At 40.4% G+C, this 27,616-nt stretch overlaps 1 protein-coding gene across 1 annotated transcript in view; it reads right to left on the bottom strand.

The window, feature by feature from the left end:
- Positions 1–27,616, bottom strand: part of STK39 (serine threonine kinase 39) — a 226,408-nt gene that overhangs the window by 107,811 nt on the left and 90,981 nt on the right. Inside the window, exons 10-13 of the mRNA XM_014545426.1 lie at positions 24,310–24,432; positions 24,182–24,211; positions 18,205–18,267; positions 16,331–16,398 (exon numbers count right to left, since the gene is read on the bottom strand). Coding sequence (XP_014400912.1) covers positions 16,331–16,398; positions 18,205–18,267; positions 24,182–24,211; positions 24,310–24,432 — 284 coding nt within the window. The remainder of the gene's footprint in view (positions 1–16,330; positions 16,399–18,204; positions 18,268–24,181; positions 24,212–24,309; positions 24,433–27,616) is intronic.

Here is a 27,616-nt window from a genome sequence, read left to right on the forward strand (position 1 = left end):
AGACTCCTAGGGCTCCAGGTGTCAGAGAAAGCAGTTTACTCTCTTACCCAGGGCAGAAGCCCTCTAGCACTTGCCTGGAAAGAGAGATATGTCTGCAAATAAAAATGAACCAACAGGTTCTGAATATGACTTATGTAAGTATTTTGTGGCCAGGTATGCTTTACAGCATTTCCAGTTTCCAAATTCATTAAAAACTCCACCAAAACTCCTATTTTCTTTTGGAGATTAAAGTTACTTAACTACTTACCTCATTTGGGAAACTCCCTGAGATAAGTAGGTTACCAAGAGCTCTGAAGATAATTCCCAGTTACTCTACGTAGCCAAATTCTGATCCTTTTCAAGGGATGGGTTTTTATATTGGTGCTGTTACATAAAATACAGTGGATATGTTCTACCTGTTCCCCAGTCCCTGCTTTTAAGATCTGCTAAGTTAATGATAAAAACTTTCAGGAAACTAGGAGTAGAGGGAACTTCCTGAACTTCATGAAGAATATCTAAAAATACCTACACCAAAATAGGGTACTTAATGGTGGGGAACTCAAAGCTTTCTCACTAAGATCAGGTAGAAGGCCAGGATGTCCCCTCTCACCACTTGTTTTCAACATCATACTGGAAGTACTAGCTTATGCATTAAGATAAGAAAAGAAAATTAAAAGCATACAGATTGGGAAGAAAGAAATAAAACTGTCGTCACAAATAAAATGATCATCTATATAGAAAATTCAAAAGAAACAGACAAAAAATACTCCTGGAACTAATAAGTAGTAATAGCAAGGTTATCAGATTCTAGGTTTAAATACAAAATTCAATTGCTTCCATTGTTTACATACAAAGCAATGAATAAGTAAAGCTGGAAATTAAGAACATAATATCATTTACATTAGCACTCACCCCAAAAATGGAATACTTAGTTATAAATCTAACGAAATATAGGACTGGGCAAAAGTAGGTTTATAGCTGTGGTACACAAAACACTGAATTTATTCTTTCATTATTATTGTTGTATTACCTGAACAACTGTTAACCTACTTTTACCCACCCCTATATATCCAAGACCCATACAAGAGAAACTACAAAACTCTAATGAAAGAAATTAAAGAACTAAATAAATGGAGATATATTCCATGTTCCTAGATAAAGAAAAAAAAACAAACAAAAAAAACACACACACAAAAAAACCCCACACCATATTGTCAAGATGTCAGTTCTTCTCAAGTAGATTCAATACAATTCTGATCAAAATCCCAGCAAGTTATTTTGTGGATATCAACAAACTTATTCTAAAGTTTATATGGAGAAACAAAAGACCCAGAATAGTCAATAAAATATTAAAGGAGAAGAACAAAGTTGAAGGACTGTCACTACCTAACTTTAAGACTTACTATAAAGCTGCAAGAATCAAGACAGTGTGGTATTAGTGAAACAGATGGAATAGAACAGAGAACCCCAAAATATGCTCTATAAATATAGTCCACTGATCTTTGACAAAGGAGCAAAGACAACAGAATGAAGCAACGATGGTACTTGAACAACAGGAAATACACATGCAAAGGAACACAGACCTTACATCCTTCATAAAAGTTACCTCAAAATGGATTATAGGCCTAAATATAAAATGCAAAACTATGAAACTGCTAGGAGAAAACATAGAGGGCCTTGGGTACAATGATGCCTTTTCAGATAGAATACCAAAGGCACAATCCATGAAAGAAATAATTGATAACCTAGACTTCACTAAATCATTTGCAAAAGACATATGATAAAGGACAATGGTCCAAAACATACATTGAGTTTCTCATCTTGAAACACAATGACCAGAAAACAAAGAAAAAGAGAAAAGAAAACTGGGCCAAATACTTTATGTTTTTAATTTATTTTTTAAAAATATGGAACGCTTCATGCATTTGCGTGTCATCCTTGCAAAGGGGCCATGCAATCTTCTCTGTATTGTTCCAATTCTATATAATAAAAGGGTACTATGCAAATTGACCCTAACAGCGGAATGACCAAAACGACCGTTCAACCAGTCACTAAGAGGTGCACTAACCACCTCTTGGTCCCTTTTCCCGGCCAGCAGGCTCCCATCGCCTGATGGCAAATGGGGAACTGGGGGTGGGTGGCAGGGGATGTGGGTGGCGCCAGACCAAGGCCCCCGCCCCACTGGTCGTCCCACACACAGAGGGTGACCCACGGCGGGGGTGGGGCTGGCGAGTGGGCGGGAACAGCTGACCTCTCAGTCCCTCCCCGCTGGCCATCAGGCTCCGATCGCTGGATGGTGAACAGGGAACTGGGGGTGGGTGGCAGCAGGGGGTGGGGTAGCTGGGGAAGATGGCCCTGATTGCAGGCCAGCCCTAGGGACCGTACCCGTGCACAAATTTCATGCACCAGGCCTCTAGTTTTAGTATATGTGCTGCTGAAGTGAGCACTGGGCCAAATACTTTAATAGACACCTCACCAAAGAAGGTATACAGATGGCAAATAAGCATGTGAGAAGATGTGGAACATCATATGTCATCAGGGAAATGCAAATTAAAGCAACAATGAGATACCATTACACACCTATTAGAAGGGCCAAAATCTAGAACATTGGCAATGATACCACCACCAACAAATGCTGACGAGAACGTGAAGCAACAAGATGCTCATTCATTGCTGGTGGAACACAAAATGGTACAGCCATTTTGGAAGACAGTTTGGCTACTCTTTTTAAAAAATCTTTTTATTGATTTCAGAGAGAGGAAGTGAGAGGAAGAGAGAGAGAGAAACAGAGATGAGAACATCAATCTGCTGCCTCCTGCACGCCCCCTACTGGGGATCAAGCCCGCAACCCAGGCATGTGCCCTGACCATGAGAAGTCTCTATACCTTCCTCTCAATTTTGATGTAAACCTAAAACTGCTCTAAAAAAAGAAACAAAAACAAGTCTTAAAACAAAAGTCCAGGAAACAGCTTCTCCTCTAGAGCCTCCTGAAAGGGACACAGCCCACTGAGACCCGGGTTAGACTTCAGCCTGACAGAACCGTGGGATAATACGTGTGCTGTTTTAAGCCTCCTGGTGTGTGGTAATCTCTTAAGGCAGAGATAGAAAACTAATACAAAGACAGACCAATGAAGCTCATTGAGCAGCAGAGATTTCCCACTACACCACCAGTTAGCAACTACAGAAGAACAAAGTTTTCTAGAACTCTGGGAATTGCAAAATAAAAAGTTGAACGTATATTCCAAGAAGTCTGGTTTCAATGGGGAAAGAAAAGTTAATGTAAAGAAAGCCCCCAAACTGAAAGCTGCTCGTTACCTTCAACATTCCGAGAGAGGAATCTTACCACTCATTATCTCCAGGGACGTGGTAACTGAGAACTGAAATAGCTGTGCAAACAGTCCTCGGAATTATTCAGCTCTGATCAAGAGGACACGTCCTAAGAGACAACCTTCCCCAATAAAACCGGAGCAGGGAGTTTTTAGAATGCTAAGAGCGGCAGGTTACCTCAGCGGCAGCCAGGAAATGTAGAATATAAAAAAGGGTAAGGGAGACAGCCTCTGCACTGTCAGAGAGGGTAACTTGAGCCACTACGGCATCTGTGAAGATTTCAGGCTATCAACAACCAAGGTAGCACGTAATTAACATTGACTTAAATGCCACCAAAGCTTTTTATGGTATCTGCTACTTTCAAGACATTTCCTCTTCATGTCTATCTGTGCAATGACATTAGAGAAAGAAGAGTTCAGGGAAGATGTGAAAGTCCCAGAGATGGGACCATACAATTAGTCCAGCAAGGAAAAGCAGCCAGCCAGAGCACGGGGGAGCTTATAATGAGAGAGAGGAGAGCAAGGAGGCTACTCCTGGGCGAGTGGATACTGGGGTGCTGTTCCTGGCATGGACAGTGACTGGTCATGTGACGTGGCACAATTCACTGCAGTTCTCTGAGGTTAGATAACAGCTCATCTCAGAGCTGCAGTTATGGGTAAGCTCGCCAGGGGCAGGCCAGCTTCCACCTCTAAACAGCCTCAGGAGTCAAGAGACTTTTTAAGAAAGTATTAGGGAAACTCCTACCAGGGAGGGGTCTAGAGGAAAAAACACATCACACCGACACTTCAAAATCTGCATGTTGAGACCTGGTCCTGAGACCCCGAGGCAGGTACAGCCAATGGATACTCTAGGACAGTGGTCGGCAAACTGCGGCTCGTGAGCCACATGCAACTCTTTGGCCCCTTGAGTGTGGCTCCTCCACAAAATACCGACTTCTGCGCATGGGCCACAAAGTTTCAATTGCACTGTACATGCACGCCCGCACGTGGTATTTTGTGGAAGAGCCACACTCAAGGGGCCAAAGGGCCGCATGTGGCTCGCGAGCCACAGTTTGCCGACCACTGCCCTAGGAGAAGTATTCCCAGCTGGGTGTGTAGGAAGGGCAGAGAACATTGTAGGGATCATTGGTCAGTACAACTTTTTACATCACCGCCACCACAATTCTTACAGCTTGGAGTCCACATGTTTTAAAAAATAAGATATAGATATTATATCCAAAGTATCTTACTTGAGAATTATCATAGAGGAAATCTAGTGAATATTTCCTGTACACATTTTTGTACACATTTCTACTACATCAAAAATAAAGAGCTGCACACAAATAAAGGTCCTGTGAAGTATCTTGATACTAAAAGTTTGTGAAACATGCCTCTAGTTAAGAATCCATCAGTTGGCATTTGGGTAACATGCATTTATTAAGGGTCTGTCCATGCTAGGCATTGCATAAGGCTACAAGCATGTCAAATGTGTGGACCGCCGGCAGCGAGTTTGACATGTTTGCAAAGACAATCTCTCATTTCTCCAACTGTTATGTGTCACCTGACACTTTCTCTAAGCCCAGAAAGCAGCCAGGGAGGATTTCTGGAAGAATATGCACTAGAAGGAAGAACCCCAAAGAACACTGGCAAATGGAACCCTATGTTTGTGTTCATGGTGTGTGGTAATCTCTTAAGGGTAATATGCAAATTGACCCTAAATATATGCAGGTGACACTCCATAATAATTCATGTTGGCAGCTTTACTGCGGTGCCTTCGTTGAAATGCTGCTCTAAGAACTCAGCCCTAACGCAGGGCCAGGAAGAGGGGTCAGATGCTACCTGGACAGTGACATCCTCTGCCTACCCCAGAGTCACAAGTGGCCCGTATATTCCCCAGGTGCTTTGATGCTGGGCTTAGTCATGTACCTCCAGGTTGCTCAAGGTCTGAGCATTTCACCACAGTCAAAATTCAGTGCTAAAAGGGCTTTTTCTACAGGGCAGTTTTCAACCATCATTATTGCACATATAAGCTTTTACTAGTACATGTTGCTATACTTAAAAACTGGGAACTCTGTTAGTATCAAATAACACTTTTTAAGTAATATGTTTTGGCACATTCAGTCAAAATATAAGGCTCCCACTTAAAAGGATTGTGTATATTTATTTATACTCATTGATATGAAAAGATATCAAAGACATTATCCAATAAAGCTTATAAAACACTGTTTAATAAAAATAAATATTTACATAATCATTTTTTTTTAACTGATTTGTTTTTAGAGTGAGGGAAAGGGGAAGGGAGGGAGGCAGGGAGGAAGGGGGAGAAAAAAACATCGATTTTGTTGTTCCACTTACTGATGCCTTCATTGGTTGATTCTTGTATGTGCCCTGTCTGGGGATCCTACCTGCAGCCTTGGTGTATCGGGACAATGCTCTAATCAGCTGAGCTATCTGGCCAGGGCCCATAATAACAATTTAAAAATCTAAACTATGCAATAACATAAGTGTAGTAAAAAGACTAGAATAATATTTATCCAGAGGCTAATTATAATGTATCTTTGGGTAGTGGGGTTAAGAAGGATTTGATTTCTTGTTCTTATTTTTCTTTTAATTTATTTTGCTTTTCTAAAATTCTAAGACAGTGGTTCTCAACCTGTGGGTCGCGACCCCTTTGGGGGTCGAATGGCCCTTTCACAGGGGTTGCCTAAGAACATCGGAAAACACATATATAATTACATATTGTTTTTGTGATTAATCACTATGCTTTAATTATGTTCAATTTGTAACAATGAAATTGGGGGTCACCACAACATGAGGAACTGTATTAAAGGGTCTCGGCGTTAGGAAGGTTGAGAACCACTGTTCTAAGATCACCATATATTGCTTAAAAATTTAAAAACTCTAACATTCCCTATTGCTGAAGATATTTGTATTCACAAACATCTTCCTGCTCCATTGTCAGAACAAAAATGACATCTCACAATGAATGGTTTTTAATTCTTCTGTTTTGCTTCCCTGACATTACCATGTTTTTTTCTGAATATAAATCTGCCTTCCTTTAGCATGCTTACCAGCAGAAATCATTTGTATGTGCAAAAGGCCCATAACCCTATACTACTCCATGTCATCTGTACTTACACTATCTCCCTGAACCATACCATCAACAACACTAAATCAACATCAGAAGATCGAGTCTCCAGCCTGGGTGTTCTAGCTCTGAAAAGTGACTTAACATTTCCAATTTTTCTTGTAAACTGTGGGCAACAAACACAGGGTGAAAGGAAAATTAAATTGGGCAAGTGATGTGTCAGTGCTTTCAAAATTATGAAACACTACAAATGTCTGCTGCTTGTTGCCTCATCATCTTTAGCATCTCCCCTAAAATATTTTCAGGTATTCCTGTCAGAATATCTAATGATGAGTTTATCAGGAAACACTTTTCAAAGAACATTTCTGTGAAACGTGAATGAAAAGACAGGAACATGTAACATGAGTTTCTTACTGCATTCAAAACAGAACTGACAGAGCACGGCCGCAGGGTCAAGGGGAAGAGCCAGGACCGGCGTAGGCGTATTAAACAGACCTGAGTTCAAGACCCGTTTTTGCTCCGTCTGAGCTGTACGGCACTGGACAAATGACTGCCATCACTTCACACCGTGGTCTCCTCAGCTATGAGATGTTAATAGCAGTACTGATGCTGTGGAGGTTTTCGGATGATTAAACAACAGAAGCGCACACAGTGCTCGTCACAGTGCCTGGTACGGAGCAGGAACATCAGCTTTGCAAGTGTCTCACTGACAATGAGGCCAATGAGGCCAATGAGGACTTCAATCCTGTATGAAATGGAAATTGACCAAGACAGAACATTCAAAAAATTCAGTGAAATGCCAAATATTTTTCATATTAAAGAACTGGATTTCTAGTAATGTGTTGCCTACATAATAACACATTCCACTCCTGGAAAACAAACATGGTCTTCTCAGAAATAATATAAGCCTGGTAAGGCCTGACACTGCCGCCCCTGGATTCAACCTAACCATCACTCTTCTCAAAATCTGGATGGTGAAAAAAACAAATGCTGGTTACTATGGGAACAAGTAACCCAAAGGTAGTACTCTGGGAAAAGGGCTCTCACCTTCCTTTAACTACCCATAGCTCTTCTTTTCATCTGTCTTCTTATTGCATTTACCACTTTCTACCTTCTGCTGGAGTCATTTGTGCAGCGTCTGATCTCTCCGCCTACACGGTAAGCTCTTTGAGCACAAAAACCCTGTCTTATTCATCTTTGGATTTTCAACAAAGCCTTGCACAAAAAAAGCCATAAATATGTAGTTTGCTGGGGAAAAAACCAACATGTACTTGAAAGCATTGCCACGATTGGACACTATGCCTATACTACTTAACCTTTTGGGGGAAAAGTAATCAAGCCTTCAAACCACTTGACTAGTAAGAATATGCAATTAACCTTATTTCGCAGGCTAGAGAAAAAATTAAGAATTATAACCCCTCCTGAATGACAGTGATATGGAATTGGAAGTCAGGCATACTGGTGTTAAAACAATAATCAATATTGTTTTTATCAAATTCAACTTTCTTTATAAAATTATAATTTATTAAGTCAAATAAGTCAAATTAGGTGATACTGTCATGTTGAAGGATTAATGTTAAAATAGGTATTGTATTCTAAAGATCATTTTTCCCTTCAAGCAGGAAAGCTGTTTTGTTGGCCTGGGGTCTTTCACTGGCCCATCAAGGTCTAATGACAGTGCTACCTAATAAAAAGATAAGTTCATTATGAGCAAATTGATGAGCCAGTGAAAGACCCCAGGCCAACAAAACATCTATGCATGACAACAACTGGCATGGTTGCCTTCAGCAAAATGTAACTGCAATCCACATGGCAGAGCTGTCCAAGTATGAACGGCATCCACCACAAAGGAATTAACAATTTAACTAAGTTCACCATGTTTCCAAATCACTGAGCCTGATTCTAAAAAACACCTTTTATGTCAAATACATATCTATTCTGTTTTATGAAAAAAATATACTAATGGCAAAATATTGGTACAATGTTTAGCTCAAACCAGAAATTGTACTGCCCTCTACTGACAGTATATAAATTCTGAGGTGGCCCACTTGGTATTTTCCTCCGGAGGTATGTTAAAGAGGATTTCCTTACCTTGTACCTAACTTTATGATACTCAGTCTTTTTTTTAAAAAATAATATAGATGGCATTACCATATGCACAATGGACAAAAGAACATTTGCAGGAAAGTACATAAAAGAAAAATCTAAGTTTGCGCTATCTCCATCCAGCATTTAACTTTGAGACCTAAGGTCTAATCCTTTCTCTCCAACCTCAGATATAACAGGTCAGTTTTAAAAGCAAGTTAAAGCAGTATAATATTTTTTTTCAAGGAAAGAATTAGCTTTTACCTCCTCAGTCTTTTGCCTATGATCACCAGAAGTGAATGGAAAAATGAAGAAATAAATATGCTACTTTTAGCTACTACGTATCAGTCATTTCTTGTAGAATCTGACATTTTGAAAAGTAAAATATTTCCCAGTGTCCTACTTACAGAATGAAGGTGAGGTTTACCTGGCAACCTGGGAGACTGAGGCGGGGGTGGGGGCACATTCCTAGCAGGTAGGTGTGTAAAATGCTATGTCAAAAAAGTCAGAATGACCTTTCCAAGGAGTGGAGAGGGCAGCCACCCATGCAGCATTAGTTAAGAACTGATGAAAGGCTGGCTTGATCTGAAGTCTCTATCCACTAGCCTGTGGAGCATCATACACATAAATGTCACGCCCTCATGACCTCAGGGGATAAGAAAGGCAAGTGCACTGTTTCCCAATACCAGAGAGCCACGCATTCCCTAGACCAGTGATTTGCAAAGACAGAGGGAGAGTAAATGTGTTGTGTGTATGTGTACATTTATATACTATGTATACACATATCTTAGAATCTTGATGTGGAGATGAAAAGGAATGAGAAGGGTACAAAAGGGGGCATGGAGTTTCTAAAATCTGATCAACACTGGGCCAGAACAACCTCTCAGCTTCGTCTCACGCAGACGGGCGAAGGAGATAGCTTTTCTGGGCTCAGAGGTGGAACAAGCGATCCAGAGTAAATTTCACATGGGGAAAGGAGCATGAAGAAATTGTACGGCACAGGCCAACACTGGGAGGCAGGTTTCTGATACTCAATGAGCATGTAACTTTGCAGGTTCTAAGAGAAGAAACTTGGACTTATGAGTGGGTGCTGGTGGTGAGAGAAGAGGGCAGGATACTGCCACCCTGCACACAAGAGATTACTGAGAACAATTCTATAACCCACATTTCTATATGATTTAAACAGTGATTGTAAATCTGGGGCCTGTGGGTGTGCTCACAGAAACCTTTATGTATGTATGTATGTATGTATGTATGTATGTATGTATTTATATTGTTGACAGTATTACAGATGTCCCCATTTCTTCCCCTCTTTGCCCCCATCCACCTAGCCCCTGCTTCACCCCAGGCCTTTATCGCACTATTGTCTGTGTCCATTGGTTATGCATATATGCATCTGAATTGTTTGGTTAATCCCTCCCCGTCTTCCCCTCCGAGGTCTGTCGGTCTGTTCCATGCATCCATACCTCTGGACCTATTTTGTTCATTGGTTTATTTTGTTCCTTAGATTCCACATATAAGTGAGATCATGTGATATTGTCTTTCTCTGACTGGCTTATTTCACTTAGCATAATAAACTCCAGGTCCATCCATGCTGTTGCAAAGGGTAAGAGCTCCTTCTTTTTTAAATATCTACATAGTATTCCACTGTCTCTGTAAATGTTTTAAATGTTGTGTCTCTGTTTCAACTACAATCAGTCACACACACATTTATGTTGAGACCTCAAGATAATGCCCTTAAATTCACAATCACTACACTCAAGTGATCCCTGGTGCAGCATGTTCATCATACCACACTGCCGTGGGAACTTCACTCTCCGGCTCACCTACACAGTTACCTCCCCATTTCTCAAACCTTGACCATCTGTTTCCTTCCTCCCTCTCAAATAATGGCACGTCTTATTTACTACAAAAATAGAAACAACAGAAGAGGACTTCCACATGTCACTACCCAAATCCACCCAGCTCCTTGCACCTCTGCCTGCCCTCCCCTGTGGTGGCTGCACCTTCCAACAGGGACCTTTCTATGCTCCTAAGTCTGACGTCTACGGCATACCTAGGAGTCATCCTTCCCACCCACCTGAGGACATCAGTCTTACCATAGCTCCTCTCTTGTTCCACTTTTCCTTCTCTATTGGATCATTCCCATTAACCTATAAACAACGCTTTTTCAAAAAACAAACAAACAAAAAAAACCTCCCTTCACCTTATATTCTCATTGAGCTACCACCCATTTCATTATCCCCTGTATATAGCAATTTTCTAGTTAGAGTTAGATGCACCAACAAGTTATCTATCCTTATTGCCTCATGTTCTCTCTGCTACTCTGTCTTGAACCCAGTTCAATCAGGCCTTTGTCCCTATCGCTCCAATGAAACAACTCTTGCCAAGGTCAAGGATGTGCTACATTTTGCCAGATACAATGGTGAATTATCAGTTCCCATTGTACTTGATCTATTAATAGATGCAGCTTTCATTCTTCTTTTTTTCTGAGAGGCTCCCCGCTTACAGAACCACTGTGCTCTCCTTTGCTTCATCAGCCTCTCCTTGCCAATCAATTGATTGCTCCTCATCCATGCACGGCCTGAGAGTACACCAGATCACTGTCTTCTTTACCCTCATCACTCCTTTAGGTGAGCGCATATAATTTTCATAGCTTTAAATGAAATACCGTAGGTACCAACAGTTCTCGAATGTATACCTCTAGCCTAGATATGTATTTCCTTTGAAATCTAGACTCATGCAACCTATATCATCACACAGATATCCACTAGAGAGCCCAAATTTACCATATCTGAACCTGAACTCTTGATTCTACCCCAACCTGCAACCCCAATTCAGGAAACAGCAACTCCATACACCCATATTTTCAAGCCCAAACCTTGAGTAATCTCTGAGTTCTCACTCCTCTAACCAGAGTTCAATAATTGGTACCACCTCCATTACTCCCCACACTGGTCCGGGTCACATCACCGCTCCCTGCTCCCACCCTAAAGGGTCTCTCCATAAAGCAACCACAGTGCTCATTTTAAAATTTAACTCACATATCACTCTCCTGCTCACAAACCTCCAATGGTTCCCACCCACTAACAGAGAAATCCAAAGTCTTCACCACAGGCTTCACAGTGCTGCATAATTCAGCCCCTGCCAGCTTTCTGACCTCACCCCTACCACTCTGTCCCTCTGGGACCCTGCCTGGTTTATAACTGTACTAACATGCTCCCCACTCAGAACCTTTGCAATCACTGTTTGCTCTGTATAGAACTCTTTTCCTCCAAACAACCTTATTGCTTGAATCCCCAGTTCCATCAGTGGTCTGCTCAAATGTCACTGTATTCAGAGCACCCTGCTGTGGAAGGCAGAATTTTAGGATGGCCTCCAATATGCCCTGCACCCAGGTGAACATGTCCTGCATAATCCTCTCCCCTGAGTGGGAGTGGGGTCTTTAGATACGATGGGCTGCCATTCCACCATTAAGTTATGTTATGTGATAAGGTGAAGGGATCTTGCAGATGTAATTAAAAGTTCCAAATTGGCTGATTCTGATTTACTCAAAAAGGAGATTATCCTAGATCAGTGATGATGAACCTATGACACACGTGTCAGAGGTGACACGCGAACTCATTTTTTTGGTTGATTTTTCTTTGTTAAATGGCATTTAAATATATAAAATAAATACCAAAAATATAACTCTGTTTTACTATGGTTGCAAATATCAAAAAATTTCTATAAGTGACACGGCACCAGAGTTAAGTTAGGGTTTTTCAAAATGCTGACACGCTGAGCTCAAAAGGTTCGCCATCACTGTCCTAGATAGAACGGGCTTCAACCTTTAACAGGAGGACTGAGCCCTTGGAGGAGAAGGGAGAGGGTCTCTTGCTGCCCTTGAAAAAAAGACAGGTCACGTTGTGAACTACCTGTGGAATGAGGTGGTCTGAAGGAGTGAGGACTTCAGTCCACAAGTGTAAGGAACTGAATTCTGACAACACCCAAAGGAGCTTGGAAGACCTTGAGCTCCAAGCAAGCCTGAATTACAGCCTTGTGAGACACAGCGGAGAAACCATCTCAGCTGTGCCCAGACTTCTGACCTAAAGAAACTGAGAGATAGTAAATGGGTATTGTTTTAAGCCACTAAGTTTGTGGTAACTGGTTACACAGCAGTAGAAAATCCCTATGCCTTCCTCAATATAGAATAGCACTCCCTATGCTTTCTATCTTCAGAGAATTTATATATCATAACATAGAATATAAATATTTGAATTGTTCTTCTCCCCACCTTCAAAATGTAAGCTTTTGGAGGGCAAGAAATTTTGTTACCCCGCCCCCCGCCTCACTGTATTACAGCACCTAGAATAGCACTGTGTACATAGTAGGTGTTCAATAAACATTTATAGAAAGAATAAATGTACGTGCTGTTTACACTATCAGCACAGAGTGATCATAAAAACTTAATAGCATTTAACCTTTCACTTTCAAAGGCTATTTCTCAAGTTAAAGTACAAGGATTGCCCTTTGAGGGGTCTAACAGTATATTCTGAGAGAGTCATAAGTTCTCAAATATAAAAAAACAACAACACTAATTTAAAGAAAGACCTTGTAAAACTATAGGGGGGAGATGTATACAAACAACTGTATACAAATGTTCGCTGAAAATAAGTTATAATAAAAATCATTCCCAGCCCTGACCGGTTTGGCTCAGTGGATGGAGAGTTGGCCTGCAGACTGAGGGGTCCCAGGTTCGAGTCTGGTCAAGGGCATGTACCTTGGCTGCGGGCACATCCCCAGTGGGGGATGTGCAGGAGGCAGCTGATCGATGTTTCTCTCTCATCGATGTTTCTAACTCTCTATCCCTCTCCCTTCCTCTCTGTAAAAAAATCAATAAAATATATTTTAAAAAAATCATTCCCATATTGTGAAGATGTTTCTAGGTAGTTAGACTCAGGAAAATACCATAGTTATAGCATGTCTTAATTTCAGCAACACTTCCAATGGATCCTTTTATGACATCCTTCTGAATAGTTAACATTCACTAAAAGGCCGGGGAGTCAATAGGATTTGGTTCTGGTTGAGCAACTATATCATAAAATACTAGGCAATTATTGAAAGTCACTTAAGACAGTGAGCAGTTTCTAACAGATGCCAGAGGCTCTCTCCTATTTGAACTACTGAACTAATCAATGTTTTGGATAAAGATGTCAAAGATTGGATATCATCATTTGCCAATATGATAAACCAAACACTGTAACTAATATGACACATTGACAATAAAGAGTGAAATGTATGATGGGCTAGCAATGAATCAAAACCAACAGATTCATTATTATAGTGGTAATGTTAAGACAGAGAATGTTAAAACACATGCTGCAGTTCAGAATTAGGCTTGATAGACCTTCAAATGAAAAAATAAAAATCAGGTTTAGTCTGAGTTTTAGGTCATGCTAATTTGCCAAGGTACATGGATATTTCAAAAGGCAATGGAAAGTTGGCCTGTTTAGGAAAAATATAGCTTGTGATTTGCAAAAAATCACATGATCTTACTACTGTATTCAGCCTGCTCAGACCACATCATGAGGCCTGTATGTAAATACAGGTGCCACATTTAAAAGGGACAATGTTAAACTGGAAAACAATTCCATGAAAAGAATTCTGAGGTCAAATAGGCTTTAGAGTAAATAAATTCCTTTCTTACAAGACTTTTCTTAGAACCTTTAATGTTAATGTTCCTTGTGATTTCAAAAAAAGGTGTGTTTGTGTGTATATATAATAGGTAGATTCCATACACACTGTTTCATTACTTATTTCTTCATAGAGCATCCTGTAGGAGTAGTGAAATAAGCCACAAACTCAGGAAAACCACCCCCTAGACCAGTGATGGCGAACCTATGACACGCGAACTCATTTTTTCGGTTGATTTTTCTTTGTTAAATGGCATTTAAATATATAAAATAAATACCAAAAATATAAGTCTTCGTTTTACTATGGTTGCAAATATCAAAAAATTTCTATATGTGACACGGCACCAGAGTTAAGTTAGGGTTTTTCAAAATGCTGACACGCCGAGCTCAAAAGGTTCGCCATCACTGCCCTAGACCTATGAGGGAAAAGGTAACAAAAGCAGGTGTGGACTAAATGTCAATAGAGTTGAACATCCAGGATTATGAGGGGGACAGAGAACTAACTATATTATGAGAAGCATGACTGAAGTTCCATGCACTGTTTTGCCTGAGAAAAGAGAAGAACGAGCCTTGCAAATATACAAATGGCTCTCAGAAAAATGAGGGAATGCATTAGTCCCGTATTGTTCTAGCACCTAGTGCAGAACAATAGTTGAAGGGAAGGGTTGAAACATGCATTTTAACACATTCTTCAGGAGGCTTTTATCCAGAGAGACTGACAGTTGCTCTGAGGGCCAGAATTTGAGCCCATAAGAGCCCCGAACAGGAGGGTCAGCTGAATCTTCAGGAGGAAGATGAACTATCACAATGAAGGCTTTTCATGTTCATGGGGGTGATCCTGGGAAAACAGTGAGCAGAAGGTTGTGCAGAGGCTGGGTAAATACCCAGCAGGGACACTAAAGAAACGATTCCTGCATGAACCAAGTAGGAGACTGGATGACTGGATTCTAAAGGTCACTTCCAGCACCACACACTCAGTGGACTAGACCGTGACCTTCACAGTCTCCTCACCCCTGCATCTCAGTGACAAACACTGAGCCCAGCTCGGCATGGGTTTCTCATGAATACAGGTGGACTGAATGTATAAATGAACAAGTGAAAAATAAATGACAGGAGTACCTGGCTCCAAAGTCAAATACGAAGGGAATGAGCTATTTCATTATTCAGGGCTCGCAAAATACACTAATTGTAACTCCTAAGCAAGGCTACTTTCAAATATAAGGAAAACGGTCTTGGTGGTAATTTCACTTCTTAATTTCTTGGGAAATCAACTCTGAGTTAAATTACACCAAGGGTTGTTGTGAGCGTCCCCTGGTAAGGATGAGGAAATGCGCTGCAGGTTGTGAACGGCCGTCAGAAGGAAGGGGTGATTATGGCAACGATAATCTGCCCTGACAGACCACGATAACGCAGAGGGCTGGAAACAAACCTTGACAATGAACCTGCATTTTACAGCCACAGCTCTGAAAATGGCCCATTAGCCATGTGCTTTATGTGTATGGTTGTCAAAGGAGAATGCGTATAACTTATGTTAAGACACCTTATAAAATGTGCCCGTATTCTGATTGACCCGGTAAATTCAGCTCTTTATAATTAAGTTTAAGCACATTTCTTTTGTCCCAAGACACCAAATTCTTAACAAAGAACATGGACCTTAAAATTTAAAAATCCTTGACATAGAAGGAGCTGTCATTCACACTAGATACAAGGACTCTACTGCCGGGCACCATATTTGTATCCATTTCAAAATAGATCTGTCATTTCTCCACAGTGGCTGATCAAACCTGCCACTGAAGAATGTTCTGAACAGGCCACTTGTAGTACAAGCATGGTTTATTTCTGACAGAGACCGGCTGCTGAAGTGTGAAAGAAACTCATTAAAAGTCCCTTACTGTGATCTCGCATTGTAAAAAAGAAAAAGAAAAACCCGAGAATGAAAAGGCAAGGAAAAGAAAACTTAATGAAGGGTGCATTGCGCCTGCAGACACACTCAGATGGTGCTTTGCTTTCTTGCTGTTTCTTAGTAAGCAACCAGAAGAGAGCAATTAGTCCTGGGAACATAGCATACACTGGCTGCTTCGGGAAATCCAGGAAGTTAGCAGTCTTACTTTATGCTAATGCTATGAAAAGTTAATGAAGGAGACCGGAATATTGTACTACAGGAAAAGAACTGCAAAGTGAACAACAATATTACTTACCTTAATCTTAAAACCAGGTTCACAGCGCAAGAACCTTCTCTGAAGTCCTCATTAGCGTTGGGCAGGCCCTTTAAAAACACGACAGCACACAGTGTCATAAACTCAGGAAACAAATAAAATCATGACATTCCTTGATTCATACATCAACAGCACACAGTGTCATAAACTCAGGAAACAAACAAATAAAATCATGACATTCCTTGATTCATACATCCCTTTCTTTCTGAAAATTACATCTTTACACGTGTTGGTCTTATTTAGCCACATATCACCTCTGTGCGGCGGTCGAATTGTGACCACTGGTATTTCACTGTAGCATGAGCCCTATAAACAGTTGGTATAAATTACAGTAAGTCCAAAGAAGGTGGCTCAGCCATCTAATGGGGCAACTGGCAACCAGAGCCACGGACTGTTCCCCACTGGGCCATGGGGGTGCACTGAGATTTGTTTGGGAACCTGAAACCTCAGGATGCAGAGGAAGGTGGAACCAGTAGACTAGGCTGCTGTTTATCTTTTGTGCCTTTCTCACCTCGAGCCTATTTCCTTGAATACAGATCACCAGTCATGATGCCTCCACTACACAGCCTACCCCTCCTCCTGTCAATCCCTGCACGTGAGTAGGTAGACCTTCCTGTTAGAGTAGAAAAATAAGGGATTGCAAGTCAAGCCTTGGCTCTGCCACTGACCAGCTATGTAACTGTGGGCAAGTCATTCTCTGAACCTATTTTCCCATTTACAAAATGGGGATAGATACTTGCCTCAAAAGGTTTCTGGGAGAACAGAAGAGTATATATGAAAACAAGGCATAACTTGCAGCACGTTACACATCTCTAGTTATCCTAATGCCTTTTCCTGTTTGCTCTCTTTGCGTTCTGAATTATTATTATGCCTGGCTTGCCTTTCATCGTTCAACCAACCCCTCCAGTGTGTCGCCAGGTGTTTTACTGAGTTGCCTGATAGTGTGAAGACCTACACTGAACCCTCTGCGCTAACCAGTAGCGCAACCTTCATGAGCCACTTAACCACTGCAGAACTTTGCTTCCTCAGCTATAAAATAAGGGCAAGGACTAGATCTCTCACCTCAGACATGAAATGGTTGCTTCCTGCAACCATGAAATCTCACTGTCTCCTCAGTATGCAACCAATTCATAAAACACAGATCAGGTAGGCTAGAAACGAATTCCAATGGAATAGGCAGACTTGGGGGGGGGGGAAACTTGTGATTGCTAAAGCTATTGAGGCTTAATAGTATAACCAGTGTGAGCGCAGAGGGCTTGCCCATTAATTATTCAGCAAAACCGGATGGGCGCCTGCACTCTGGCTCGCTATCCGCTGACAGGTCATCACCCTTCACTAGCACCCGACCCAGCTCGTGGCACACATCTTGTGTCATGTAACATTTAACACAAATGCATCTCATAGGCACTGAACTATTATTTTTTTATAAGGCAAGTTGTAGAGATAAATTGGCCCATAAAAGTCAATGATAAAAGAATTAGGAAAACAGGTTACAGAAATCCAACCAGGAACAAAGAAGAAAAGTATCAATTAACTACAGTGTTTTATGGCTGGAATCTAACAGAATGGTGAGTCATTTTCTTTCCTTTTCTTGCTTCACACAATACCAGCAATTTCAGAGGCAGTCTAGCATTCAATTCTTGCTCTTGAGCCCATCATTTAAAGGTTGGAGGCCCTGAAAGTCATGGTCAATAGTGACAGTATTCTTTTCTCCATGCCTATTAAACAAAAAGAGTTTACAGGCCCCTGATTTGGAAGCGCTACCCTGAAATTATCCATCTTTCTCAAGTGCTAGTTTTTCTTAAAAATCTATTCACAGAGCATCTTAGACATAAATGACTGGCGGAGAAACATACCTGGGAGTCCTGCACAGAAAGGGACTGTATCTGCTCGGGTATGCCGCTGGCGTTCACTGCAATCTGTTAAGAGAGCCACCGTTACAGCAATTAAGGAAACCAAAATGAGACATTAGGGCCAGTGTGGTTGCACGAAGCCCCAATTATCAGAGACAAACATTTTAAATAACCTAGGTAATTTTAAAGCAGTATTTCCCAACGTGAGGTCCTTTTGCTCTCTGCATTGGAATTACCTGGGACACATATCAAAGATTTCTGCCCTGCACTCAGACTAATTCAGAATTTCATGGGGACAGGAAAGAACTGTATCTTTAAGAAGTGCCCCGACTCACCCAAAGGCTTTTAAAGAACCACAGTGCTGAAGTGAAAGGCATGGACTATTTTAAACTCAGTAACAGAAAAATGCTCAGGACCATTTTTTCTTATCCTGTAATTTCATTTAAAGTTAAGGGCCTCCTAATGAAAGGATGTTAAGACTAGTAAAACCTACCCCTTTCATGATTACTTTGAACAATTTATTCACTGGGTTTCAAAAACATAAAGGGATAGTTAGGTTTTTAAAACATGTTCGGAAACAGGAATGCCACAGTGATAGGTTCTATTTTTCTCTCAAAGTTGGAAACCCGGCCCTAATGTGATACCCAAAATATTTTAGCATCAAGCCCTACTTTTGTGAACTCTGCCCTGAACAAAAATTGAAAGACCAAAATAAACTCCAAGAGGAACAGCAATGAAAAAGGACGAAAAGGGAGTTTCCATTTCTAAACTTACTATCAATTCTAAAATAATCAGAAGTCAGCAGAAATTCTTTGTACCAAGAGTTTTCTAAAGGTTAAGGGCATAAAATTCTTGCTCTCCGTGCTTTCTCAAAAATAAGTATGTGAGTAATAAAGTAACAGGGGAAAGGGGGTGGATGTCTGCAATTTGCTTTGAAATGCATGGCAAAATGAAGATAGACTGATGGGTGAATAGATATAAGTGCATGTGATTAAGCAAATATAGTCGTGGTGGTCAGCGGGTGATAGGTATGAGCATGTTCACTGTAACACGCTTCCCATGTTCCTATATTTTTGACACTAAATTCATACTAAATTGTTGGGGGCGGCGGATGACTACATTAGAAGAACAAATTACCTGTGTCCCTTAACCAGCCAGAAAGATTGCACCTGCACCAAATGATTTCTTGTAAAGAATCTTTCAGGCCGAGCCCATAGTCTTAATTAAGGTTTGAGGTACAACCAAAAGGCATATCAGTGCTTCCAGAATCTCCTGCCTTTAGTCAGAGAACCACTGTAATCTGGAAAACCTTCGTGGCATTTACTAGAGGTGACAACTTCTCTTTCTCCTGAGGAGCCCTCTTATTCCTGGGGGCTGGAGCCGCATACACTCTGTAACCTCACTCCCTGTGCAGATGTAACTGCACATGTAACCAAGGGGCCAGCCTGAGGCTCGCCCTGGTTCACGAGAAATTCGGGTGACCGCTCTGACCCTCTGAAAATGTGCAGAGCTGCCCAGGAGTGGTGGAGAGGGGGGTTCCCCATACAAACGTCCTCCTTGGCAACCACCTACAGGCCCCTAAACTTCACCGTTATAAACTCCATTCTGTCTGTTTGGGGCATGCCTTCTGGGCACACATTCTTACAGAAAAGCTAACACACTAAGCAGCTGCCATTCATCAACAATATAAAATGAATTTGTCTATTGGAATTCTTTTGCTGTTAAACAATTTGCTTATAAGAAGCACATTTGAGAGAATGGTGTTTTGATAGGGGGAGGGAGAATAATAGGTTAATATTGGACACCACCCTGGAAACAGGCCTCTGGACTGGCTGAAAGAGGAAAAGGTCCTGGAATGGAGAGAAGAAAGGGATAAGGTCTGCTTTCCAATTTGTCAGAGAGCTCTGCCTACTGTTTTTGGTTTCTATTTTAAAATGACCGTGGCTGAATGCAATCTGTTTATCTGGAGTAGATCCTGGGGCAGAGAAAGGACAAGGACGTAGTGGGCAAATGAGTGAACTATGAGTGGTCTGCGGGTAGTTGATGGTTATGCAGCACTGCTGGCTTCTCAGCTGTGACAAGCATACCAGGGCCACGTGAGAAATTAATGCAGGGGAGGAACCTGGGTGAGGAGTGTATGGAAACTCTGGACTACGTAGACCTTTGCGAATTTCCTGCAAATCTAAAATTATTCCAGCCCTAGCCAGTTTGGCTCAGTGGATAGAGCACCAGCCTGAGGACTAAAGGGTTCAAGGTTCAATTCTGGCCAGGGGCACATGCTGGGGTTGCAGGCTCAATCCCCAGCAGTGGGGGCTATGCAGGATGCAGCCAATCAATGATTCTCTCTTATCATTGATGTTTCTATCTCTCTATCTCCCTTCCTCTCTGAAATAAATAAAATATACATATATATTAAAAAAATAATAGAATTGTTCCAAAAGAAAATGATTTTCAGAAGTACAGACGTTTTTTGGTCACAAATCTAAGTTTTCTCACAACTAGTTGGAAGCCAGTTACTTGAAATAATAAGGCCTTTAAAAAAAAGTGGTATGATAAAAGTATCTAGCTCAGTCGTTCTCAACCTTCTGGCCCTTTAAATACATTTCTCATGTTGTGACCCAACCATAAAATTATTTTCGTTGCTACTTCATAACTGTAATGTTGCTACTGTTATGAATCGTAATGTAAATATCTGATATGCAGGATGGTCTTAGGCGACCCCTGTGAAAGGTCGTTTGACCGCCAAAGGGTTCACGACCCACAGGTTGAGAACCGCTGATCTAGCTAAAACTGTCTGTGATTTCAAAGGCTAAGTATAATAAATTTGGAGGGAGAAATCAAATCTTTCCCTCCATCTACAAATGGAGATATATGTAAAAACATGTATGAGAGCTAATAGGCACTTGGAAAACACATTGTCATCAGAAAAAATTTTTTAAAGCTAAAGTCAGTTTTAATAATCATCAGGCATGCCACTCAATGGAGTACTATAAGCAATAAATGTAGCTTTCACATTGTGACTAATCTCTAGTAAAATTAACTCAACCTAAATCCACACCAAATGCATTTTCTCCTCAGAAAAAAATGTCAGAGTTGGTAAACAGCACATTTGCACAATTAACGTAGCCTAGACTATAATAAAATTCTTCAACATGCCTCTTTTTTTTAAAAAAAATATGTTTTTATTGATTTCAGAGAAAAGAAGGGAGAGAGACAGATAGAAATATCACTGATGAGAGAGAATCATTGGTCAGCTGCCTCCTTCATGGCCCCTACTGGGAATTGAGCCAGCAACCCAGCATGTACCCAGACTGGGAATCAAACTGTGATCTCCTGGTTCATAGGTCAATGTTCAACCATTGAGCCACACTGGCCGGGCCAATACTCCTCTTGTGTGTCCAAATTAAATTTCCTCTTCTTACAAGGCCACCATTCTGATTTGATTTGGGCCCACCCTAAAGGTCTTTTTTGTTGTTGTTTTTTGTTTAGCACTCAAAAAGGAAATAACACTGCAAACTGATAACCTCTGTGGAAAGAAGTGACAGTCACAGGGGCGAGAGGAGCAAGAAAAAAGTGGTCTTTTTGTAGCTTTATTCTACTGAAGCCTTTCAAACCTTTCACACGTCTTTACTCTATGTCCCTTCTCCATAAGACCTACCTTGACCAACCTACTTAAAATTACAACCCCCTTCCACACTACCTGTACCCCCACCCTTTCTATTTTCCCCCCATTATTCCTATTCCATGGAAAGAAACCAAATAATTTATGTATTTATGAAGGTTATTATTCCCGTTAGAATGTCAGCTCCAAAAGGATAGGAACTGCACTCTGTTTTTCTACAAGGTGTGGCTTGTAGCTCTGATACTGTTTTCCCCAACAAAATAAACTCCAAGAGGCACAGCAATGAAAAAGGACGAAAAGGGAGTTTCCATTTCTAAACTTACTATCAATTCTAAAATAATCAGAAGTCAGCAGAAATTCTTTGTACCAAGAGTTTTCTAAAGGTTAAGGGCATAAAATTCTTGCTCTCCGTGCTTTCTCAAAAATAGGTATGTGAGTAATAAAGTAACAGGGGAAAGGGGGTGGATGTCTGCAATTTGCTTTGAAATGCATGGCAAAATGAAGATAGACTGATGGGTGAATAGATATAAGTGCATGTGATTAAGCAAATATAGTCGTGGTCAGATCCGGGTGATAGGTATGAGCATGTTCACTGTAACACGCTTCCCATGTTCCTATATTTTTGACACTTTTCATACTAAATTGTTGGGGGCGGGGAATGACTACATTAGAAGAACAAATTACCTGTGTCCCTTAACCAGCCAGAGGGATTGCACCTGCACCAAGTTCAGGCTGAGCCCATAGTCTTAATTAAGGTTTGAGGTACAACCAAAAGGCATATCAGTGCTTCCAGAATCTCCTGCCTTTAGTCAGAGAACCACTGTAATCTGGAAAACCTTCGTGGCATTTACTAGAGGTGACAACATCTTTCTCCTGAGAAGCCCCCTTATTCCTGCCCAACAGGTACTATTATCCAAATAACACATCAGTCAGACCTAGTAAGGAAGAACAAGTCTGACCTAGTAGGATGGATGCAGTGACTATAATCCAACGAGGATATCCTGCAGTGAACCAATAATGAATGCTTTTTGGGTCTATGGTGCTATTTGAATTATGTTGTTTGTTCTATATGTTAGTGAAACTGACCATTTTAGTTAGAGATACTCTTAAAAATAGATGAAAAACCTTGACTATTTTACTCTAGATAAAATAGGAAAGTGGTCAAGAAGAGGGCAGAATTCATGATACCGGGTAAAGATCATTCCTAAATGCCCAGCACATCTGTGTAGTCAACGTGTCCTACTGTAGAGTTCATCACCATCCTCACTAACTCATGGGATAACTCCCTTGATTAAACCATATATTTCATGTATAAAATGGAAAGATAAATTCATAAGCTAGAGGAAACAGGATGTGAAAGAGAGTAACCCAGAGAAAGCCAGCAGACTGAAAAATCCTTTGGCAAGGCCTGTCGATGTGACATGAGGATGAGAAGAAAACAGAGGGAGGGGACAATAACAGGGGAAGGTGTGGCTTGTAGCTCTGATGCTGTTTTCTTAGAAGGTCCAACTGCCTATTGCCCCTTAAAGTGGAATAGGATTTATCCCACTTAATCAAAAGAAAATGTCTGCTGATTTAAAAAAGTTGGGATGGACTCACTTATAACCGGAAGTCTTCTATTGCCTTAATGAGAATTTACCAAGGTACACATTAATTACTAGGTCTGTAAAATATCTGGGCCATTTAAATATGCTCAAATTTCCTCTAGGAGAAATAGCACACATCCTTTGAACTACAGTCGTCATTAGTCATTAGGTATTAGGATAATTAACCAGCTGCAGGAAGTGTGTTAATCAAAAGATGACCAAGTCTCAAAGGGAAGCTGATAAAAGAGTGTTCCTTGCCTACTTAGTTACCCAGGAGATTTAAAAATCAAGACCCACAGATTCAACCTAGAGTTGCTAACCATCCTAATATGTTACTTTAAACTATAAATCAAAAAGAAATTTTTCCTGTATGCCTGCTGTGTTTTCTAATTGACAGTAATACCAAGAGTTAGGATCAATTGTGTTACTAGTCTGTGCTAAGGACTCCAGAGTGCTTTTTGTAGGTGATTTCATCAATAATCATCAGGGCAACTTTGCAAGCATTGTGATCATCCCCCTTTGACAGAGGAGGAAACTGAGGCTGAGAGAGTAAAGTGACCTGTCCCAATCTATACAGCTCAAAAGGGACTCAAACAGAATGGGGACGTGCAAAGGCCAAGTCCATTTTCTTTTTTTCTACCACTGCATGAGAATAGTATTTTGAAGTCTCTTCCTCAAGTGAAACAAACGCTGATACTTCCGGGGTGGGGCTGGTAGGGCAGAGAATGAAGTAGCAAAAAAAATTAAAAATCAATAAAGAACCACCACTCACCTCAGGATTTTCTTCTTTTACTCTTCGTGACTGTAAAACAATAATGTATTTATTAATATACACACACAAAAAAATACCACAAAAATGAAATGGACACAGGTGAGCTAATCATCATCAATGCCATGTACCTTTTCTTGAGAAAAAGCTGCTTTCCCCTCTTCACTTTTTTCATCCATCTCGTCGTCACTCCACTCCCAGTCACCGTCTTCGGTTTTATGAAGGTGACCACTTGACCCAGGAACTCTTCTGACCTGAAAAGGAAAAAAATAACAATTCTTCACTACTCCAATGTGAACAGTGCTTCCTGGCGTTGCTACTCGGGTGACATGGCACACACCTACCCTGAAAATAAGCTAAGTGGTTATGAATTCAGGGATCACCATCAGTTAATACCCAGACACATTACACAGCCTCCAGACCCCCACACTCACCCTCTTTCTAAAGATACTGTGTTCTTGAAATGCTTTACTATAAACGTGTAGAACAAAATATTTTGGAAGAATATCACACGCATTGGCCATTAAGGATCAAGTTCATTTTTAGCTTTTGCTTCGATTAGCACTTTATTAATTACTACACATAAAAAGCCACATGGTGCGCTCCCAAACTGCCTAAGAAATGCATGCAAGCAGTAGACTGCTGACTGAGAGAAGACAAGGACGCAGGCAGCCTAATGAAGCTACTAGACTAGAGGCATCAGCGATCTAAAACCTAAGTAGGAAAAGCAAATACCCTCTGTCGCCACCTTGCTCTTTCTCAGAACCTGACCTCATGCATATTTTCCCAGGATTCTGCTCAACTTACTTCAGCAAAACAAAACAGCATCAGACTATTCTTAACACACTTTGTAGCACACTTTGAGACTCTTAGACTGCTGGGAACACAGCAAGATAATAATCAGCCATACCAGATAACCTAAAGAGATTACAATCAGTCTTCTGCAATGATTTCTTAAAAAAAAGAAAAGAAACTAGGGTAGAGATGTAATCCATGGGGTATGCTTTCCAAATGTCTTTGTGGTTGAAAAAGCAAAACTTTTAAAAGGATAGGATGAGTGAGAATGATGAGCTTCTGGCCAAAGCCATTTGCCTTAAAATATAAAATAAATGGACTGAGCCGTAATTAAACAGAGCAATGTAGCAGATGAACACACTGTGACCATAACCGCCAGTGATCCACTGATTCAGAGACACTTCATGTGGAAAGGGACCTTGGAGACTGTTTAGTCCAACCCCTCATTTTACAGATGAAAAGTGGCCCAAGACAATAGCTACAAGCGCAAAATAAAGGCAAGAAAAAAAGTCTCCAGACTCCCATTCTAATGAGAGAGTCTTCTTATGCCATTGAATAACTGTGAAAAAGAACTTGTCTAAATATGTCCTGTGAAGACTTTGAAAGACTATGAGTTTGAAGAAAGGCTTTTTTCCATAATAGAAACTACTTAGTTATTTCATGGGAGCTTCATTAATCTGGAGAGGAAACCCACAGAACTTATATGTAAAGTAAGCATTTACACATTTCCCATCCATGTGAGGTCATAAACAACGCAGGCTCAGGGTTGGGTCTGATTTTAAGGCATTGCCCTGTGGAACCTATAAAAGTAACCTGATCACTTCTCTAGAAGATTTGAGTTCCAACATAGAAGTGAAAAAAAAAGTTAAAAAGCAAGTAAAAAGTCCTTATTAATAACTGCCAATAGTTACGTTCAATTTAAAAAGAAAAAGAGCTTTTTTTTCACACCAAAATTCTTTTTTAAAGAACTCTCCTTCAAAACACTTAGCACTTAGCAAAACCCCTTCTGAGCTTGGCATAAGTTATTTTTTTCCGCTTGCATTTTGAGTCATTGAAAAGACTTACTCTAATGATAGTGATTCTAATGGTGCTTATAAAGATGCTGGCAAAGTATGGCAGAAAAAGTGCTGAAATGCACTTCAGTATTTTCAGAACAGATTGTTCATTTTAAAGCTACAAAGAAACGGATAGGAGAAAATAATTTTCTGTTGACATATATAATAAAATTAGTGATTTTCTTAACAACACTAATCATAAGCACAATATAGAGGAAGATCTGTTAATAACTACATTTAGAAGAAAGAATTTAAAGCCACACCTATCACAAAACAGTGAGAAAACAGTATAATTGTGTTTTAGAAATAGAACAAAGCTCCTTTTACTGAAATTGTAAACCCAAGCATGGTTAATGAATTAGTATTCTTCAAGTACTCATCTAAAAGATTATACTAAGTAAATCTCTCTCTTCTGAAGACACTCAAAGACAGTGCAGCCTCATATCCTGAAATTTAGTTTATGCTCCTTTTCCTCTCTGTGCATAAGATCTGTCAGTTTCCTTTCTACAAGCAGGATCCAACTACAGACAATAAAATGGCCATCTTCTATTTCTATGTTGTTTTAGAACCCTGGCTGTCTCCCTCTTGGTTTTATTTGCTGGAAGAGAGAAAGATCTAGGCTCTAACGATGAAAGAAATGGTGGCATGGACCTTTAAGTTGAAAAAATAAATGTAGAAATTAAGGCAAAGAACATTCAAAAATCTATGTAGCATAAAATATTCACATAACAATAACAAGAATAAGAATACAAGTTTGGAAAAAAGCAACCGTGTAGGTTGTGCTGGTGTAAAATAAAGAAAAAAGGTTTTAAAAAAAAGAATACAAGTTTGTTCGGACCTTTAAACAATAAATATTGGTTGAACAAATAAATGTAGAAATTAAGACAAAGAACATTCAAGAGTCTATGTAGCACACAATAATGGCATAACAATAGCAAGAATAAGAATGCAAGCTTGTTCATTCGAATGCCCTCTCAGTTTACTGGAAGGGAAAAAACTTGCTGCACAATTTGACACCCAGGCCTCACTGTGTGTTTATGTGACCCTGACTTCTACTGAAGAGACCAGAAAGCAATAAAATGGCCATCAAAATTATATCCTTGCAGGGAGGATAGGAAACAAATACTACCTTTTAGAACCAAGGACACTAAGTTGCACATAGTTTAACAAATGGGGTTCTTATTTGGGAACTGAAGAATATTCTACAAAATAAAAATTTCAGAACGAGATGTATAAATGCTGCTCTTCCCCCCAACCCCTACAATAAGGCAAAGGGAGGTTTTCACCCTCAGGACTCTGCATTATCTTTACATTGTTCTTTATTAAATTATTTACTTAGTAAAACCAAGAAACGGGTGGTAGAATGCATTTTTACCTCTCTGACTTTAAAAATATAATCTATGCACATAGAAGCATTGAACAGACTGTACAACCTATGAGGGAAGGCGGGGGTGAGAGGGTAAAAGATCAACCAAAGGACTTGTATGCATACATATGAGCAAAACCAATGAACATAGACAGTAGGGTGGCGAGGGCTTGTGCTTGGGGGAGGGGGTGGCGGGGGAGAGGTCAATGGGGGAAAAAGAAG

The sequence above is a fragment of the Myotis brandtii genome, unplaced genomic scaffold (genome assembly GCF_000412655.1).
Source record: "Myotis brandtii unplaced genomic scaffold, ASM41265v1 scaffold112, whole genome shotgun sequence".
Taxonomy (NCBI): domain Eukaryota; kingdom Metazoa; phylum Chordata; class Mammalia; order Chiroptera; family Vespertilionidae; genus Myotis; species Myotis brandtii.